The following is an 18,946-nucleotide window of genomic DNA, read 5'->3' on the forward strand; positions in this document are numbered from 1 at the left end:
ATCCCCCTAGTCTTACTTCAAGGTGGCTGAATGTTATGTGTAACCAGAAAAGGGGGCTAGGGGGTATCATTTTAAAATCCACCTTTTTGTACAGTTTACAACCTGTGCTATTGGTGCAAATTGCACATATAGCTGTATTTAATCATTTGTAACCAGCAGCCCATACACAACGATACCAGTTTTGTGGCCCAGGAATGGTGTCCTTTTGTCAAGTGGAGGTTTACAACACAATAAAGACTGACAGGCGGGATTGGCCCCATGAATTTTGCGTATGATACCTATACAAGTACTTACTCAATAGAGCTGAAGCATTACCGCCAAATATATACTGAATCTTATTTGGGGACACTGCTACCTTGGAGTATGGAAGGGCTAAATAAGAAGTAGGCACAATTAAAATCTGCAGATATTCAGTACCTGCCACCCCTTCATGACCCCTCTCTGCAATCGAGGGCTGCTGATCGTTAATGATAATTTATTACATATTACGGGTTCACATTGGTACCTCAATATAACACTCTCATCATGCGATGGCTCCTGGAGGGAAAACCAGGTCACTGTCCTGGTATTATTCCACACTGACCATTTTACCCATTCTCACCCTAATATCCCTTTCCATTTTATGTGGAGCGGTTCAAAAAGGAGTCTTTAAAGTCCATCGCAAATAGCATACAGCATGTGTATCCTCACAGGACTTAAAAGTTGGACCTACTGTACATGTTTGATTCAGGATTGCAATCAGGAATCTCCATTTCACATTCCAAGCTCACCCCAGTGTCTCAGCTGCAGCACTCAAAGTGTTTCCTGAAAATCATGGACGTTACAGCCACCCTTCTTATGTCAAAGCTAGTGGCAGTGATTTCCTACAAAGGCAAACTTATTAGTTCCTCCTTCAGAGCCACTTGCAGAATCCCACGGGCAAATTATAAACTACCAATGGGAAATGGGTCGCCTTCCCCAGAAATGATATCACTTTAATACTAGATTATCAAAAAAAGAAATAAATCAAGAGGTTGGCCAGCAACTAAACAAGCTATTGCCAGAAGAATTGGGGCTATTATATATCTCAGAGAAAAGAAAAGTAGGTCCAGAGAATATCAGGCCAACCCTAACAGACGTGGAGCACTGGCCATGCAGCCACCTGATCTACATACGATTTCAAGTTGTTTGCATCCAAAGGAGGGAATTCTGTGCAGAAAGCTATTACTAATGCGGAAGTGGGGGGCAGAGCTGCAGAATCCAAGCAGATTTGATGGCAATTACTTGCTCCTGGCCCCTCTATACCCTATGGTAGCAGTGTCCCCAAGTGGAGTCAATTAAATGAATTTAAGGTACAGTAAGTATAAAAACCCATCTGGTTTATATATTCATCCAGCTCTTTATCATAAGAAGCACTATTTGTCAACGCCGATAAGAAGAGCTTTTCTCCCCTTTGGGTGTTGTTATACACATCTCTCATTGTATACAGATGTGGCCAGGTTTATCCGACCGGTGGACAGGAGCTTTCCATGTTGGCGTGCCAGACACCGAGAATAAGATATGTGAATGAGACGCTCGTGCGTCCCTGTCTCGGCAAACGGCGCGCCAATGTGTACAGCTACCGGAAAGCCGACCGGGTAGCTAAACCTGGCTGCATCCCTATGTCCAAAAACTTCTGCCATCTAGGAGGTAAATCTCCACTTAAACAAAGAATTTTTTTTATTTTTTAATTCTTTATTTTACATTGTTTTATATCATATATGTATATGTGTACACAATAAATTGTTTAATTTTACAGTGTGATTCTCTCAGTGAAACCCAGCGCTGCTCAAACCCTCCTTTTAAACAAAGAATATAACCACTTATTTCAAATGCCCTAAAAAATGAATGTACAGAACATAATTTAAGTTGAAAACATATTTTAACTTAACCCTTTTAGTGCCAAAAATTGTTATTCATCATAGTGATGTTTTACCTTATATAGGAAAAATAATCTTTCTTTACACAACATTTTCTATTTGTATTTATATAACAAATGTTAGGGACATCTCTCACAGAGATAATGGTGCAGATAATGGTTACAGGCACAAATTTTCATGAAAACAACTGCAGGTAGGTCATAAGGTATATAATAATAATTAATAATAGTAAAATAGACGAAATATATTTGGGTTTAGTGGTCATTTTATTGCTAGTGTCCAATAACATTTTACTAGTAATCTACCACTATTTAGGAGAAATGTTGTTGAAATGAGAGCTCTTGGAGTCAAAGGGATATATTTATTAAAGCTTTTTTCTCTATTGCATCCTAGAAAATGAAAGAAATAATGTAAATTGGTTGCTATGGGCAACAGCAACACTTTTAATTCGACCTAAATACTGTAGATATTTAATACCACAAGTGCTTCTTCTCCCTTGGCACTGACTGTCCTGAACAACGAAGGGACGGTCTGTCTGTGATAGCAGTAGCCTGTGTTTCGCTGTCAATGCCAAGTGGTATTGCCCGTAGGGTATAGTTTAAAAAATCTTTGTAACTTTTTTTTTTTCCGTATGGGTGGTATATTTTGCTAAAAATAAATGGCATTGTCTCCACTAATTATCAATCATAGTTTTTCCTACCCTCACATTTTAAGGCAGGGAACCTTTGGCCCACCAGCTGCTGTTGAACTACATATCCCAGGATGCTCTGCTACAGTTTTGGTATTTTGGCAATGCTAAAACTGTTGCAGGGCATGCTGGGCATTTTTTAAACTATACCCTACGGGCAATACCACTTGAGCGAAACACAGGCTACTGCTATCACAGACAGACCGTTCCTTCCTTGTTCAGGACAGTCAGTGCCAAGTGAGAAGAAGCGCTTGTGGTGTTAAATATCTACAGTATTTAGATCAACAGCTGGAGGGCCAGAGGTTCCCCATCCCTGCCTTAATTGTTTAAGGGTGGTCTATGCAAATGTGTTATGTGTGTGTAATTGTCGACCTTGACTCATCCTATAGTGAGGCTTGGAGATGTACCGCGAGACCGTTGGTCAATGCTCACCTGGTTGTCGGCAGGTAGCCGCGGCATAGAGGCGGCCCTCCCATGTCCTTCGATCACAAGGTACTGCTCGCTGTCAGAGTACCCGTCCCGAGCCATCTCTGTCATCTCCACTAACTGCAGGTAAAGAAGCGCAGATTATATTATATACACTATGACTATTACACAGCATTTCCACCAAAACCTGTAACATAGGGAAGATGTATCAAGTATCTAGAGTGGAGAAAATTCCCAAATTAATCTCTAGTTAACATTGGTAAAAGCTGATTGGATGCCAATGTCAACTTTCCCGCTTGTTCACTTCTCCAGTATTTGAGAGGATTAATATCCCCCCCCCCCCCCCCCATATAGAGGTTATTCACTGATGGCCAATGTTTCCAGTACTCGGTAATATCGTCCAGGAACCTATACAATCCCAGCAAATAATCAGCCGTTTCCACAGAAATAGAGGTGGATTTGCCGATCTACGGCTTTTCTGAAAATCTGAGAAAAAAAAAAAGAACAGTTGATCGAATGTGAATTTAATCTAATCTAAACGGACAATATTTCCGAGGATTGTACATATCTGCCGGGATTGAATACTTGTAATAAGTATTTTCACGTTTATTTTTTAAGCAACCTCAAACCTATGTTCTTCACACGAAAAGGACGGATTTGTTCTCTATACAGAGATAGCCATGTAAAGGTATCCAATCACTCACAATACTAAAAAGACAAAATGACTCAAATTTATAATGATTATGGGCCTGTGTTGCGCATTCTTTCTCTGCTTAGCGAATGGTTAAACGCCGCCCTGCCGAAAGGGGCCGAAATCACTCTGTTCCGATCAAACCTGAATTGTATAAACAATGTAATCAACGCATATAAATCCTATCAACAGTTCAAGACACTTTACAACGTGACTGATACTCATGAATAGCAGAACCCAGCTTTTTGCTGAGTAGAACACCTACATTTCATTCAAATATTTTTTTGAATGAAAGTATTAAAAAAATGAGATCTCAGTTACGATACAAAGCCATAAACCATATACACTACCAGTGGCAGCTGCTCCAAGGGAGCCGCACCAACTGCTCAAACGGTGTGGCTCCCCTATTTGAAATTTGGACTGTGCTGCAGCCCCACCCCTACAGCAACCGCTGTACACTTCCAACTGCAGCCGCCAAATGTTACAGACTCCGCCCCTCCCTAGCCCACCTCACCAATCATTAGCAAGCACAAGTTGGCACATGCTTGTTATAACATTATGCTAGTCAAAGGGGCATTCGCCCACCCCAGCCTAAATGTCTCTTCTATATCAATAATACCTAGAAATACAAATGTCCAGTATGCTATGAAAATATGAAGGATATTAGTATGGAAAATAAAAATGCATACTGTAGTCAATTTATTCAAATGTACTGCCATTCCCTTTTATTGTGTAGGACTTCAATATAATTTAGTAATGAGACATCAATGATAGTTTAGCATCTGCTTGCTGCCTGTATCTGTATTAAATACAGGTTAATTTGATCAGAGCTACAAAGGAATGATGGGATCAAACCTCTCCTCTGGATTCAACAAGTTGTGAAATGCGTGGAGTTGGCTAGTCTTGATGTGCCTCACCGCAGCATTGCCCCTTCCCGAAATGTGCAGTTATACGTGCCATTATGCAGCAGAGGACTTGGCCATAACCTCAGGCCTACCCCCCCCCCCCCCGCCTACCCCCACCCACCCCACCCCCCATATTGCTGTAATGTAGCCAGCATTTCAGGGAGTGGTTCCCCTTTATAGTGTCATTATGAATACGGTGTAGATGACATTGGACTGACCTGAGAATCAGGCCAGCTGTTGGTGTTCTCTTGTTCTCTTGCCCTCTCTGGACTCCACGTTCCCGTCTTCTGGAACATTTGCTGGGCTCTCTGTGTCATCCAGGACTGACTTTCCTTCATTCCACCCTCAGGTACGCTCCTGAAACACCAGATAAAAACAGTCTATGTATCTTGTAGGGGGAAGGACGCAGTGTGGAAATGAGAATAGCTACTGCAATATATTAGTGTTTGAGGCTGTCGTTGGTTGTCTGCTTTACATTTCCTTATTTGCCCAAATAAACACTTGAATGATGTCTATATGAAGCAAATAAATAAGTAAACCGTCAGCTGCAATAACCTCTGGGATGCATTTACTCACATTTCTCCCCCTGGCTGAGAGGACATTAGAGTATTTAGCCCAATTGGTCCGTCTTGTGTGGGTGATGGAGGCTCCATTCTCTGGAACATGAGAGGGGTACGATTCTGGAGAAAGCAGAAGTTGACATATCAATAGCATAGTACATTCACTAATACACAGGGTAATACACTAATACACAGAGTAATGCACTAGTACACATACAATTATTAATATAAAGAGTAATACACTAATACAATCAGTAATGCACTTATACACACAGGAAAGCATTAATACACACAGTAATGCACTAGTACACGAGCAATACACTAATACACACAGTAATGCACTAGTACAAGAGTAATACACTAATACACAGTAATGCGATAATACACGGGTCCTCAAACTATTTGCTCTGGGACCCCATCAGACAATAGAAATAAATTACAGCACCCCAGCAGGTTACTGCAGAAGGTCATCACATCACCTGTGTAGTCAGCAGGCAGCACATACATGGCAGCATTGTGGAGGCACAAAATTATGGGAGGAGTCTAATATAACAGACAATTCAACGGATTTTTCCAGACTCCTTGAATCACTGACTGAGAAAAGAAAACTCCTTACCCTGATGGTCAGCAACATGGAGTCGCGACTCCATACTGAGAAGGTCGGGACCGACTTTGAGGTCAGGACCCACAGTTTGAGAACCGCTGCACTAATACACACAGTAATGCACTAATGCACACAGAAATGCACTAATACATACAGTAATGTACCAATACACACAGCAGTGCACTTATACAGTAGGGCGCTAATACAGAGTAATTAAATAATAACAGTAAAGCACTAATACACAGTAAAGCACTAATACACACAGTAATGTACTTATGCACATAATACATGCACTAATGCACATACAGTAGTATGCACTAATATGCATGGTAATGCACTAATACACACAGTAAAGCACTAATACACACAGTAATGCACCAATACACATAATAAATGCAATAATACACATACAGTAGTATGCACTAATACACATGGTAATACACACAGTAAATCACGAATACACACAGTAATGCACTAATACACACAGTAATGCCCTAATACACACAGTAATGCACTAATACACACAGTAATGCACTAATACACACAGTAAAGCACTAATACACACAGTAATGCACTAATACACACAGTAATGCACTAATACACACAGTAAAGCACTAATACACACAGTAATGCACTAATACACATACAGTAGTGATGCACTAATACACACAGTAATGCACTAATACACATGGTAATGCACTAATACACATGGTAATGCACTAATACACACAGTAATACACTAATACACACAGCAATGCACTAATACACATACAGTAGTATGCACTAATACACATACAGTAGTATGCACTAATACACATACAGTAGTATACACTAATACACATGGTAATGCACTAATACACATACAGTAGTGATGCACTAATACACACAGCAATGCACTAATACACATACAGTAGTATACACTAATACACATGGTAATGCACTAGTTCACAACTGTTGGTCTTCCCTTTTGTCTATATCAGGACATGAAAGTCTGTGATGTAGCCAGGGGAGAGGACCAGTTATGTATCCAAGGGAAGCTGTTCTCAAACATAAACCAATTAGGTGCTATGACCACACAAAAAGGGGTGCTTATATTGGTAAAATAGGTATTAAGGAAATAAATATGTTTGATAAGTTTGGTTTATCCTGTAATTTTCTCTTCCATTCAGTATTTTAAACCTTTTGAAAGCTACCAAGGGTACATGTACTGGCTGTGCATGGCGTGCATGCTAAACGATGGCATTTGCTATAAGGTCACAATGTCAAGCTAGGGTTGTGTCACATGGGCACTTTAAATGCAAGGTTTAAAGAGCAGAATTGTATTGCTTTACATGGTAAATTGCAATTTGCCCTCTCGCATGAGGGGGCAAATTGCATAAAAATGCCAGCAAGGGCAGCAGATATAGCCACCTGTGGCCCTATCTCAACCCAAACTCACATTTCTTTGCCCTAGGGGCCTGTGAACAAAATGCCGGGAGTCCAGAGCTACTATAAGTGCAGCACTCACTCACAGGGGACGGAGCAAGTTGTCTTGCAGCTAGTTGAAAGGGACCCTCAAATTTTAAAACATGAATTTATAACAATTATACGGAGAGGAGGACACAAGGGATTTATTCGCTTGAGCGGCTGGAAAACATCAACAGCAGTATTTTGGTTGTAGAAAGTGTCCGGTTTAAATCTACAATACTGTATGGGAGCGTTTAAAGTTCTCTCCCTTTGAGATATCTTATTCCTTCTTATTCAAACCTCTTCTTCCTGTGCTCTTCCACTTGCAGGATATATCAGGCATACATTCCTGTATAGAACTACTATATCTTTGGATTATTATTTTTTTTTTGACATAGTTATCATAAAAACCATCATACTAGTTAATTGGTGCTTCCGCTAATTGTGTAACTATGTAAAAGGTTTTCACGCGGCCAAAAAATTGATGTAATTACAAAGATTTAACCACAAACCTGGATCCATTTTACCATTTAGATTAAGTGCCTTTGAGATGAGATTTCTTCAATAATTGTCAGTATGACGATGCTGTAGTTTATATTTATTTCTACATTAAAATGAGTTACTTGCCAGGTGGATGAGGCACCTTACCTGCTCCTCTTGCAATGCCTGCAGTCGTTTCGCTTTGCTCTGCCTGTAATACTCCATTATCATCATTGCAGCATAAATCTTCCCCACGGTGAGGTCCGTAGCTTAGAGGATACAAAATTTGCTGATTTAAAGCGCTGAGGCGTCGGCTGACGCTATACAAACAACAATAATAGTAACAAGGTAACTACTTATCGCTGGAATACCGGGCACAGGGCACTCTCACCACATAAGAGAGCGACACTCGGATGTCTCTGATTAATGAGTGACATAGACAACGAACGTTCGCAATTAACGAGTTACGACAAATGATTGAGTGGTGCTGTCCTAAAGTTGTAAAAGTGAAACTGAATGATCAATGTGATTTGCTTCTTATGGGCTTGATTTACAATCTCATGTAAGTGCACCACCATAAAGATGGGCCGTGGTGCCAAGTTGGCACACTGCATGTGTGTGACTGAGAGGGCACATGAGGAGGCAGATCGGGGGTTGTTAATGTGCATGTTCTGTGGTGTAAGGATGCACAAGCTAAGCATGTGTCCTTTGTTTTACTTTCAAGTGACACAACTAATGAAATATCAAGGTTTGCCATCGATGGTGATAATTCATTATGCCGCTATACCCTGTACGTGAAAATGCTTGCACAACAAGATACGCAGACGTGATATTTTTACAGTCACTTCTATCTGTCCTGTCAGCGATGACTTGCTCTCAATACTGTCTACCCTTACATTTATGTGGTGTCACCAACAGATCGAGTGTTTTGTGAGACAGATTTGGCCAAATTGCCATCATTTCCTTTCGGAGTTCATTATCCATTTGCTGTTTGTCAGCTCCACCTGAAACACATGTGGAAGAAAGACCTGTGGATGATTTAAATATGCAGTAAACTTATAGACATGCCACACAGATGGCTCATTATAAAACAGCAGAGTGGGGGGAAGTGGGCTGTGGGTGCAGGATGATTCTCATTTCCTATAACAACGTTTTTTCCTCAGCCACCAACAATCTGCTAAATATTTTATGCATTTTGTGGCTAAGTTCCTCTTCTTCCCCCATGTAGGGTACATGTATGAAGCAGTGATAAGGGAGAAGGAGTGAGCCAAAGGAGGAGTGGCTTGTGGCATCCAATCAGCACTGAAGTAACATCTATAATTTGCATAATATAAAATTATACAGAGCAGCTGATTGGTTGCCATGGGCCACTTCTCCTCTTTCTCACTTATCCTCCCTTATCACTGCTTTATACATCTGCCCCAGACGTTTAAATTCCTGCATTACTATCACACTGACTCCAAAAGCAGCTACAGTCTACTTCCAGGTTTGACAAGGACATTAGAATGATGTGTAAAATGGAGACATTCATAAATATTGGCATATTGTCGACAGTACATGTTTGTGTTATTTTTGTGTTTAGGTTTAACGTTAGGGTTAGGTTTAAGGTTAGATTTAAGGTAAAGGTTAGGGCAGAGGTTCCCAAACATGGTCCAGGTTTTAAGTTTATCCATTCTTGGCCACAAGTAACTTAATTAATACCTCCATCAATTTGATCTAACCTTCTGCGGGCGTTTAAGAGGTAAAACTTAATGTTAGGTTAATGGTTAGGTTTTGGGTTAAGGTTAGGTTAATGGTTGGGTTTTGAGTTAAGGTTAGGTTAATGGTTGTGTTTTGGGTTAAGATTAGGTTAATGGTTGGGTTTTGGGTTAAGGTTAGGTTAATGGTTGGGTTAATGGTTGGGTTTTAGGTTAAGGTTAGGTTAATGATTGGGTTTTGGGTTAAGGTTAGGTTAATGGTTGGGTTTTGGGTTAGGATTAGGTTAATGGATGGGCTTTGGGTTAAGGTTAGGTTAATGGTTGAGTTTTGGGTTAAGGTTAGGTTAATGGTTGGGTTTTGGGTTAGGATTAGGTTAATGGTTGGGTTTTGGGTTAAGGTTAGGTTAATGGTTGGGTTTTGGGTTAAGGTTAGGTTAATGGTTGAGTTTTGGGTTGAGGTTAGGTTAATGGTTAGGTTTTGGGTTAAGGTTAGGTTAATGGTTGGGGTTTGGGTTAGGTTAATGGTTGGGTTTTGGGTTAAGGTTAGGTTAATGGTTGGGTTTTGGGTTAAGGTTAGGTTAATGGTTGGGTTTTGGGTTAAGGTTAGGTTAATGGTTGGGTTTTGGGTTAAGGTTAGGTTATTGGTTGGGTTTTGGGTTAGGATTAGGTTAATGGTTGGGTTTTGGGTTAAGGTTAGGTTAATGGTTGGGTTTTGGGTTAAGGTTAGGTTAATGGTTGAGTTTTGGGTTGAGGTTAGGTTAATGGTTAGGTTTTGGGTTTGGGTAAAATCAAATAAAATAAAAAAAAACTGACATTCTGGTGTTGACATTATTATTATTATTATTACTATTATTATTATAATATATATTATTTCTAGAAGCTGATTTTTGGTCGCTATCCTTTTTTCTCCCTTCATACTTAACTAAAATCTATAAATGAGATACCAATTTTAAGAGTAAGTTCTCCACTTCGGAAGAATTGATCATTTAGATTTGCACATTGTATTGTTTGTTTACAAATTGAGGGTTAAAATGTACTAATGGCCCATTCGCATGCAAATTATTATTATTATTATTATTATTATTATTATTATCAAACGTGTTAAATGTCAAAATTATAAACATGACATGTTGACCCTGTTGATATTTGGAAATGTCGATACTTTACATTCTGACCTAATGCCCAAGTCGACATTTCAAAACAAATAAACATTATGTCAACTTTTCATACCACACCCCTACTTCCAATTAATCAATCCAATCTGCTGTTCTAGTTTCCGGTATTATTCATTGCTGTACCCCTGTTCCATACACCGTCTGCTCATTAGTGGTCAGGTCCCAATATCTGGTCAGGGGAGACCACCTGTATATCGGGTTCTAGAGGAAATCTATTCTGGCATTGTGCTAAACAGCTCCACAGCAGAACACGGTCATCCCAGTACAGTAGTTCTTTTGTAACAGCATAGACAGGGATGTCATTTTTGTTATGACATATTACATTTCCATACTTTGGCGCAGATTTATTAAGCTTGGAGAAGAGATAAACTGGAGATAAAGCGGAGAAAAGGTAAAAGCAGATAAAGCACCAGCCAATCAACTCCCAACTGTCTTTTTCAAACACAGCTGATTGGCTGGTGCTTTATCTCCTTTTACCTTTTCTCCGCTTTATCTCCAGTTTATCTCTTCTCCAAGCTTAATAAATCTGCCCCTTTATGTGTTCTTATATAGATTTATGTGCCTCGCTGACTTGCAGAGCAGGCATGGCAGGTAAAGGATGTGGTTAGGATATGGTCACGTAGTTGTGATACAATGAGACGTGGATGAATCCACAAATATACATGTTTGGGGCTACAGTATATTTATGCGTGTGCTGGAGGCCTGGTGCAGCCATAATGATGATTACAAGCATCACTGTTTATCCGCTGATGGGCTATTGTGTATTGACCCCTCCAGCTAATCAAATCATCAGCGTCAATGTTATATCCTAACAAATCATCTTGTTGTATTACATAAGTGACATTTCTATGTGGACTGTGGCAGGGAAAATCACCATTTGATTTTTTTTAAGGGAAAATAACAAATATCTGTATTTGTGTTAGTATTTATTCGATTCTGAATATATACGGTTTTCAAATTCATTGATAACAAATTCCCCTTTATAATGTTCTATACAGTGGGGTAATATAAGTAATACTGGCACAAGTGCTACTGCTTTACTTTTCTACCTCATATGCCTGCCTGTCTGCCTATCTATCTATCTATCTATCTATCTATCTATCTATCTATCTATCGCTAATTATTATATAATCTAAGCTATCTAATATGTCTATCTACTTTGCATCTCATGTCTATCTATCTTGTATTTATCAACCTCCTGTCTGTCTGTCTGTCTAGTATGTACTGTCCGAACTCTATCTATCTATCTATCTATCTATCTATCTCATTCAGGACCCAGATAGCAGCATCTACCATTTTATCCCCCCTCTCCCCTTAACACAGCTGCTTCCGCCCCCCCCCCAAAAGGGTGCAATTAAATTATTGACCAATTATGTGCTTTTTTATTTTTTGTCATGTGGCGCCACTGAGGAGAGATTTGTTTGCCAGGGCCGCAGTCAAGGATTTCCTGTAAAGTCAGATGCTGCGCGGTGTGGGAGGGCTGAGCCAACGCGCGAGTGTGTAAAGCAGCACACCAGTTTAGACTGGCGCTTCAGCTCCGCCCCACAAGCCGCCCAGTGTCTCACATCTCAGAGGAAATCCCGGCTGCCCCCACGATGAACGAGGCTCTGCTCTCCTCAGTGGCTGCACAGGTTGGGACTGCTGTACCGCAATGACAAGCGGCTCAGCCAATCGGACTGCTTGTCATTGCAATATAGTTTTGAGCAGTGGGCCGCATGTTGCTCTCCCCTGATCTAATATCTATCTACGCTACATCCCTGGGCATTGACATCTATCTCCTTGGTAATATCTGTAAGCCATCTTCCCGTGTGTAGTGTGTGGCTCAATCTTACCTTTGGCAATTTTGATATCCAGCGCGGTACGTATAAGAGCCATGAGCGTGGAGTTGAAATGCACAGTGTTGTCATCCGCCACAGGGAGGTCCATTCGAAGCAACCGCTGTAAGGACCCAGAGAACAGCGTGAGCTTATTGCTCCAACTCCACCCAGCTATGGTCAGGACTCTGAGGCTCTGATTATAGTATAACATAACTACAGCACTAAATCAGTAAGACAAATCATACCAATCTCTATGGAGGTGTACAGCAGACCAATCCCAAATATAGATTTACATACCCCATGTGATGGGATGTGTCCTGTCCATTTACTGCCAAGCCAACTCCATTTCCTACCAATCATCACTTTACCTATTTCCACACAACTTATTGCATTCAGGTTCCCAAGAGCCTCAGAGTTCTGGCAACCAGAAAATAACTCAGCTTATACATTGCTCCACCACCAGAGTGAGCTGAGGAACACGCGGTTCCTTGCCTCCCACCAAACTATATAGCCCATCACTCTGGAGGTGTAGATAAGTCATATAACAAAGAACAGCAAGCACAAACTGTAGCCAAGATCGACAGGCGAGTATACAGGCCAACCTGGAGCATGCAGCATGCAGAATCGTGACGTGCAACGTGCAGGGATCCCCATGCATTCCCTTCAAAGAGCTAGAACTCCTACATAGGGGGAGCACAGGGGAGAGAGGGTGGCTGGGAGGGGAAGGAAGGCGAGAGTGAGACGAAGAGGAGCGGGTGAGAAAGGGAGAGAGGGAGTAAAAAGAGAGAAAGAAATACATTCACAAACAAAGCTGTGAAACTTATTGTATCAGTCAAAAGGTTAGACAGGTCTGGAGAAGCCCCCCCCCATATCACAATGAGAGAGTCTGGCCACACAACACTAGCAAGTTCCCGGAACTTCACACATTGTAAGAGAGACAGAAGGGGCATAATATAGTCCATTGAACAGGCATGTCTTAAAAAGAAGACGACCCAGTGCAGTTCAGTTACAGGAAGGTGGTCAGCGTACAGCAGGGGATAGCTGCGGCATAGGAGGTGGGTTCTGCGGTAGATAAGTGATAGCGAATGGGTGAGGGAGTCCTATTGTAGAGGTGTAATAAATAGAGGGGTTATTTATATTTAATATTCCAATAGTAGAGATGTAATAAGAGATAATACGGTTCCAATGGTCTTATAGTACATTATTTGGTATATATATAGATTAGATATAACTTTAGTAGTCCTTTAGTACAGATTTAGCAGAGTAGATATAGATTAAGTGGTTTTATGCAACTCAATAGATATAGATATAGGTCTTCGAGTCAGAAAAGATAGATGATTGAGGTCAGTTCAGTAATAGTATAGTAGAGACATAAGATATATGTAGGTTTGTTGGTCCTCGAGTACAGATGTAATAAATAGTGAATTGATATGGGTTCAGTAGTTGCATAACTTTATTAGAGATTTAGCAGATACTGGAATGATAATGGTACAGAAGGTCTATAGCAGATGTGACATAGATATATGTTTGGTAGTGATGTAATATATAGAGGAAAGATATAGGTTCACTGGTCCTATAGTAGAGATGCAATAGAGCACGTTTTATAGCAGTGATGTTGTAGGATGGATATAGAATGGTGGTTCTATAGTAGAAATGTTATAGGATAGATATACATTGGTGGTCCTATAGTAGAGATGTGATAGGATGGATATAGGTTTGGTGGTCCTATGGTAGAGATGTTATAGGATGGATATGGGTTTGGTGGTCCTATAGATGAGATGTTATAGAATGGATATGGGTTTGGTGGTCCTATGGTAGAGATGTTATAGGATGGATATAGGTTTAGTTGTTCTGTAGTAGAGATGTTCTAGGATGGATATAGAATGGTGGTTCTATAGTAGATATGTTATAGGATAGATATACATTGGTGGTCCTATAGAAGAGATGTTATAGGATGGATATAGGTTTGGTGGTCCTATGGTAGAGATGTTATAGGATGGATATAGGTTTGGTGGTCCTATGGTAGAGATGTTATAGGATGGATATAGGTTTGGTGGTCCTATAGTAGATATGTTATAGGATGGATATAGGTTTGGTGGTCCTATAGTAGATATGTTATAGGATGGATATGGGTTTGGTGGTCCTATGGTAGATATGTTATAGGATGGATATGGGTTTGGTGGTCCTATGGTAGAGATGTTATAAGATGGATATAGGTTTGGGGGTACTATGGTAGAGATGTTATAGAATGGATATGGGTTTGGTGGTCCTATGGTAGAGATGTTATAGGATGGATATAGGGTCAGAGATCCTAGGACAGTAGAGATGAAACAATAGCTGTACAGTGATTTGAGCTGGGAGCAAAGTAAAAGAAGCAAGAACCTGTACCTTGACAAAGCCATGGTGCAGGTGAGGGCAGATTTAAAATGTGCAGAGATTAAGGTTATAGAGAGACAATATACAACAGTAGCCATCCAGCATCTGTGGGCTACATGCGAAAGCATCCAGTATTTACCTTGCGTGAAAAGAAAATATAAATATTTGCACTCCCTGCATTGCAACATGGTTTGTCCAGGTGCAAAGTTACTTGTTTGTTATTCTGCTTTGCTCCCATCTAAACTCAGATCATACTGTATGTGTTCAGTGGAATAGAGATGTATGTGTAGAGATGTAATTGTACTGTGCGTGTTCAGTGGAATAGAGATGTATGTGTAGAGATGTAATAGCCAGAGTAAAGCTATATAGATTCCGAGGCACTACAGTAGATATAACACAGATTATAGCTATAGGGCAAGAGCGTAGCTGCCTTAGGTGCATCTGCTATGGGACCCTGCAACTGGGGAGACTGTAACATGACCCAGGGCACTACTATGGTTCATAAAATAAAGCAGGGGACTATGTGGCATAACATTACCTACAGCACTTATGTTTCAGAACATGCACTAGGGCAGCCGTTTTGGGGGCAGGGCCTGATGTAGACATCATCAAGCCCCGCCCCCAGTAATGCAAATCCCGCAATCTGCTGGTCTTTGAGGATTGGGCGGGTCTTAAAGGGCACAATTTGCATAGTTAGCCCCGTCCCCCTGAAATGCCGCGAATTGCTGCAATTTAACTCTGCCACCACGGACATGCGGCGGGGGGGTGTCCGGTGGTATCCGGGAGGGTTGCCCACCTTTCCGGGGGGCCAAGAGGGGGACCCAATTTTCAGGAGCTCCCGGCCATGAAATTAATAAACTGCAGCACAGAAGTATCTCTCTATAAGCACTGGGACAGGGGCCCCTTCAGAGTGTTCTTATGGGGCCCACAAAGTTTGGGCTAGGACCCTGGATATAGTTTCATTCTAACGATGAGTTAGTTATTATAAACAGTTATTTATATAGGGCACATGTAATATGCCGCTCTACAGAGAATATTAATTCCCTTCACACATCTGACAAGTATTGGTCAGTCAAAGGTTAAGAAGTCCTGTAACAGATATATCATAGACAGGTCATAGTTATGGAGAAAACAGCCATGTAATAGATACTTACAGAGAGTGAATCTCTGCTGGATTTGCTGTATGTAGTATTATGGCTAGATAATTACAGGTTGTTATAAACAGAAACATAACAGTAGACTATGTGACAGGGTATAGTTACATGCAGTGGTTTAACTACATATTTGTAGGCCCCATAGCTAAGGTTTGTAAAGGCCCTTTTGTACCACCTAATGGTAAAAACGTGATACCGTGCATGTTACTTTGGCAGGGAAGGTGGCCCCTTTCATATCTGGGTCTCAATAGCAGCTGCACCCCCTGCACCAATTGTATATAACACATAACTGTGATTGGAAAGGTGGCCCCTGTTAGCTCTGGGCCCCATAGCAGCTGCACTCCCTGCACCTATGGTAGCTACACCCCTGTATATAACACATGTAACTGTGATAGGGAAGGTCGCCATTCTCCACTCTGGGCCCATAGCAGCTGCACCCCCTGCCACTATGGTAGTTACACCCCTGTATATTTTACAAGTCACTGTGACAGGGAAAGTGGTCCCTCTTAGCTCTGGGCCCCATAGCAGCTGCACTCCCTGCACCTATGGTAGTTACGCCCTGTATATAACACATGTAACTGTGACAGGGAAGGTGGCCCCTCTTAGCTCTGGGCCCCATAGCAGCTACACTCCCTGCACCTATGGTAGTTACGCCCTGTATATAACACATGTAACTGTGACAGGGAAGGTGGCCCCTCTTAGCTCTGGGCCCCATAGCAGCTACACTCCCTGCACCTATGGTAGTTATGCCCTGTATATAACACATGTAACTGTGACAGGGAAGGTGGCCCCTCTTAGCTCTGGGCCCCATAGCAGCTACACTCCCTGCACCTATGGCAGTTACGCCCTGTATATAACACATGGAACTGTGACAGGGAAGGTGGCCCCTCTTAGCTCTGGGCCCCATAGCAGCTGCACTCCCTGCACCTATGGAAGTTACGCCCTTGGTTGCATCTTATGTGTTCTATGTATCAGATCTATACTACAGGACCAACTTCCATCTATCACTTCCTTACTATTGCTCCACTAAGCATTAGTGCATAGGTGACCAAAAGCATGAGCAGAAAACAACTTCCGCACAGAAGCTCAAATTGTGAATTTAATCAAGGTAAACAAAGGATGACGAGGATAATGACTGTTTATTTATTAGAGCGTTGGATCAATTATTATGGTGTTCCATAAAAATATTGCACTCTTGAAATAACAGTTATTTTGATGTCTATGTCCTTATCTAGCGGTATAAAAGGGTTTATATTGGCAAATATATACATCCTACCAAGATAAGGTATAAAAATTCTTAGGCAGACAATAAAAGATTGCATTAAACTTATCTATAAACGCATTAACTACGGTGCTGTAATAGGATTTATGGGTATTGATCACTAATAACTCATCACAAGAAGACTGAATCATTAAGCTCAATACCCCCGTTCCTCAGTGTGTAATTAGCATAAGGAGAAGGATTTACTTCTGTGAGGATTTCATCAATTATACTGTGAGTAGCAAGTGATTATATATTCTGTATCATTTGCCATATTCATTTTTTTACTTTTTTTTATATAGTGTCAATCTGTTTTATAGTTATCAATCCGAATGAAGTATAATATATTATAATGTAGCCTTTATGGCTTCTAGCTAATAACGAGGGCATTGTACATATTCCAATATGGTCACACAATGGTTGTTTCCGTACGTTGATATAAAGCGGAAAAATTTAATGTTACACATTTTGTCAATATAGCTCATTTTCTGTACATAATTCTCAATGGTATATATATATATATATATATATATATATATATATATATATATTGTGTTGTCAGACCAAAAACTACAGTAATTCTACTAGTGAAGGTCAGCTGTAGATAATGGCCACAGTAAGGACTGATAGATAAGTGAAGTAGACTGGAGTAGGGCGTGGACTGTGTAATAGTACACTGTAACATAGATACAGGATAGTCACAGGGTGAGGACTGTGTAATAGCACACTGTAACATAGATACAGGATAGTCACAGGGTGAGGACTGTGTAATAGTACACTGTGACATAGATACAGGATAGTCACAGGGTGAGGACTGTGTAATAGCACACTGTAACATAGATACAGGATAGTCACAGGGTGAGGACTGTGTAATAGTACACTGTAACATAGATACAGGACAGGTACAGGGTGAGGACTGTGTAATAGTACACTGTAACATAGATACAGGACAGGTACAGGGTTAGGACTGTGTAATAGTACACTGTAACATAGATACAGGACAGGTACAGGGTGAGGACTGTGTAATAGTACACTGTAACATAGATACAGGATAGTCACAGGGTGAGGACTGTGTAATAGTACACTGTAACATAGATACAGGACAGGTACAGGGTGAGGACTGTGTAATAGCCCACTGTAACATAGATACAGGATAGTCACAATAAGAGGACTGTGTAATAGTACAATAACATAGATACAGGACAGGTAAAGGGTGAGGACTGTGTAATAGTACACTGTAACATAGATACAGGACAGGTACAGGGTGAGGACTGTGTAATAGTACACTGGAACATAGATACAGGACAGGTACAGGGTGAGGACTGTGTAATAGTACAATAACATAGATACAGGACAGGTAAAGGGTGAGGACTGTGTAATAGCACACTAACTTAGATACAGGATAGCCACAGGGCGAGGACTATGTAATAACACAATGTAACATAGATACAGGATAGTCACAGGGCGAGGACTGTGTAATAGTACACTGTAACATAGATACAAGACAGGTACAGGGTGAGGACAGTGTAATAACACACTGTAATATAGATACAGGATAGTTACAGGATGAGGACTGTGTAATAGTACACTGTAACATATATACAGGACAGGTACAGGGTGAGGACTGAGTAAAAGTACACTGTAACATAGAGATACAGGACAGGTACAGGGTGAGGACGGTGTAATAGTACACTGTAACATAGATACAGGACAGGTACAGGGTGAGGACTGTGTAATAGTACACTGTAACATAGATAAGGGAACGGTA

General features: G+C 40.8%; 1 protein-coding gene across 15 annotated transcripts in view; it reads right to left on the reverse strand.

Moving 5' to 3' along the window:
• CACNA1A (calcium voltage-gated channel subunit alpha1 A) overlaps positions 1–18,946 on the reverse strand; it is a 243,911-nt gene that overhangs the window by 19,901 nt on the left and 205,064 nt on the right. For 8 of the 15 annotated variants that reach the window (XM_083185296.1, XM_083185295.1, XM_083185297.1 and 5 more), the window contains 6 exons: positions 12,403–12,508; positions 8,595–8,726; positions 7,867–7,967; positions 5,185–5,288; positions 4,827–4,965; positions 3,019–3,132 (listed from right to left, as the gene is read on the reverse strand). In XM_083185296.1, the coding sequence (XP_083041422.1) occupies positions 3,019–3,132; positions 4,827–4,965; positions 5,185–5,288; positions 7,867–7,967; positions 8,595–8,726; positions 12,403–12,508 (696 nt within the window). Of the gene's footprint in view, positions 1–3,018; positions 3,133–4,826; positions 4,966–5,184; positions 5,289–7,866; positions 7,968–8,594; positions 8,727–12,402; positions 12,509–18,946 lie in introns of those variants that run through there. The other 7 variants (XM_083185302.1, XM_083185307.1, XM_083185299.1 and 4 more) reach the window with 3 other exon arrangements.

The sequence above is a fragment of the Crinia signifera genome, chromosome 4, assembly GCF_055691185.1.
Source record: "Crinia signifera chromosome 4, ASM5569118v1, whole genome shotgun sequence".
Classification (NCBI taxonomy): Eukaryota; Metazoa; Chordata; class Amphibia; order Anura; family Myobatrachidae; genus Crinia; species Crinia signifera.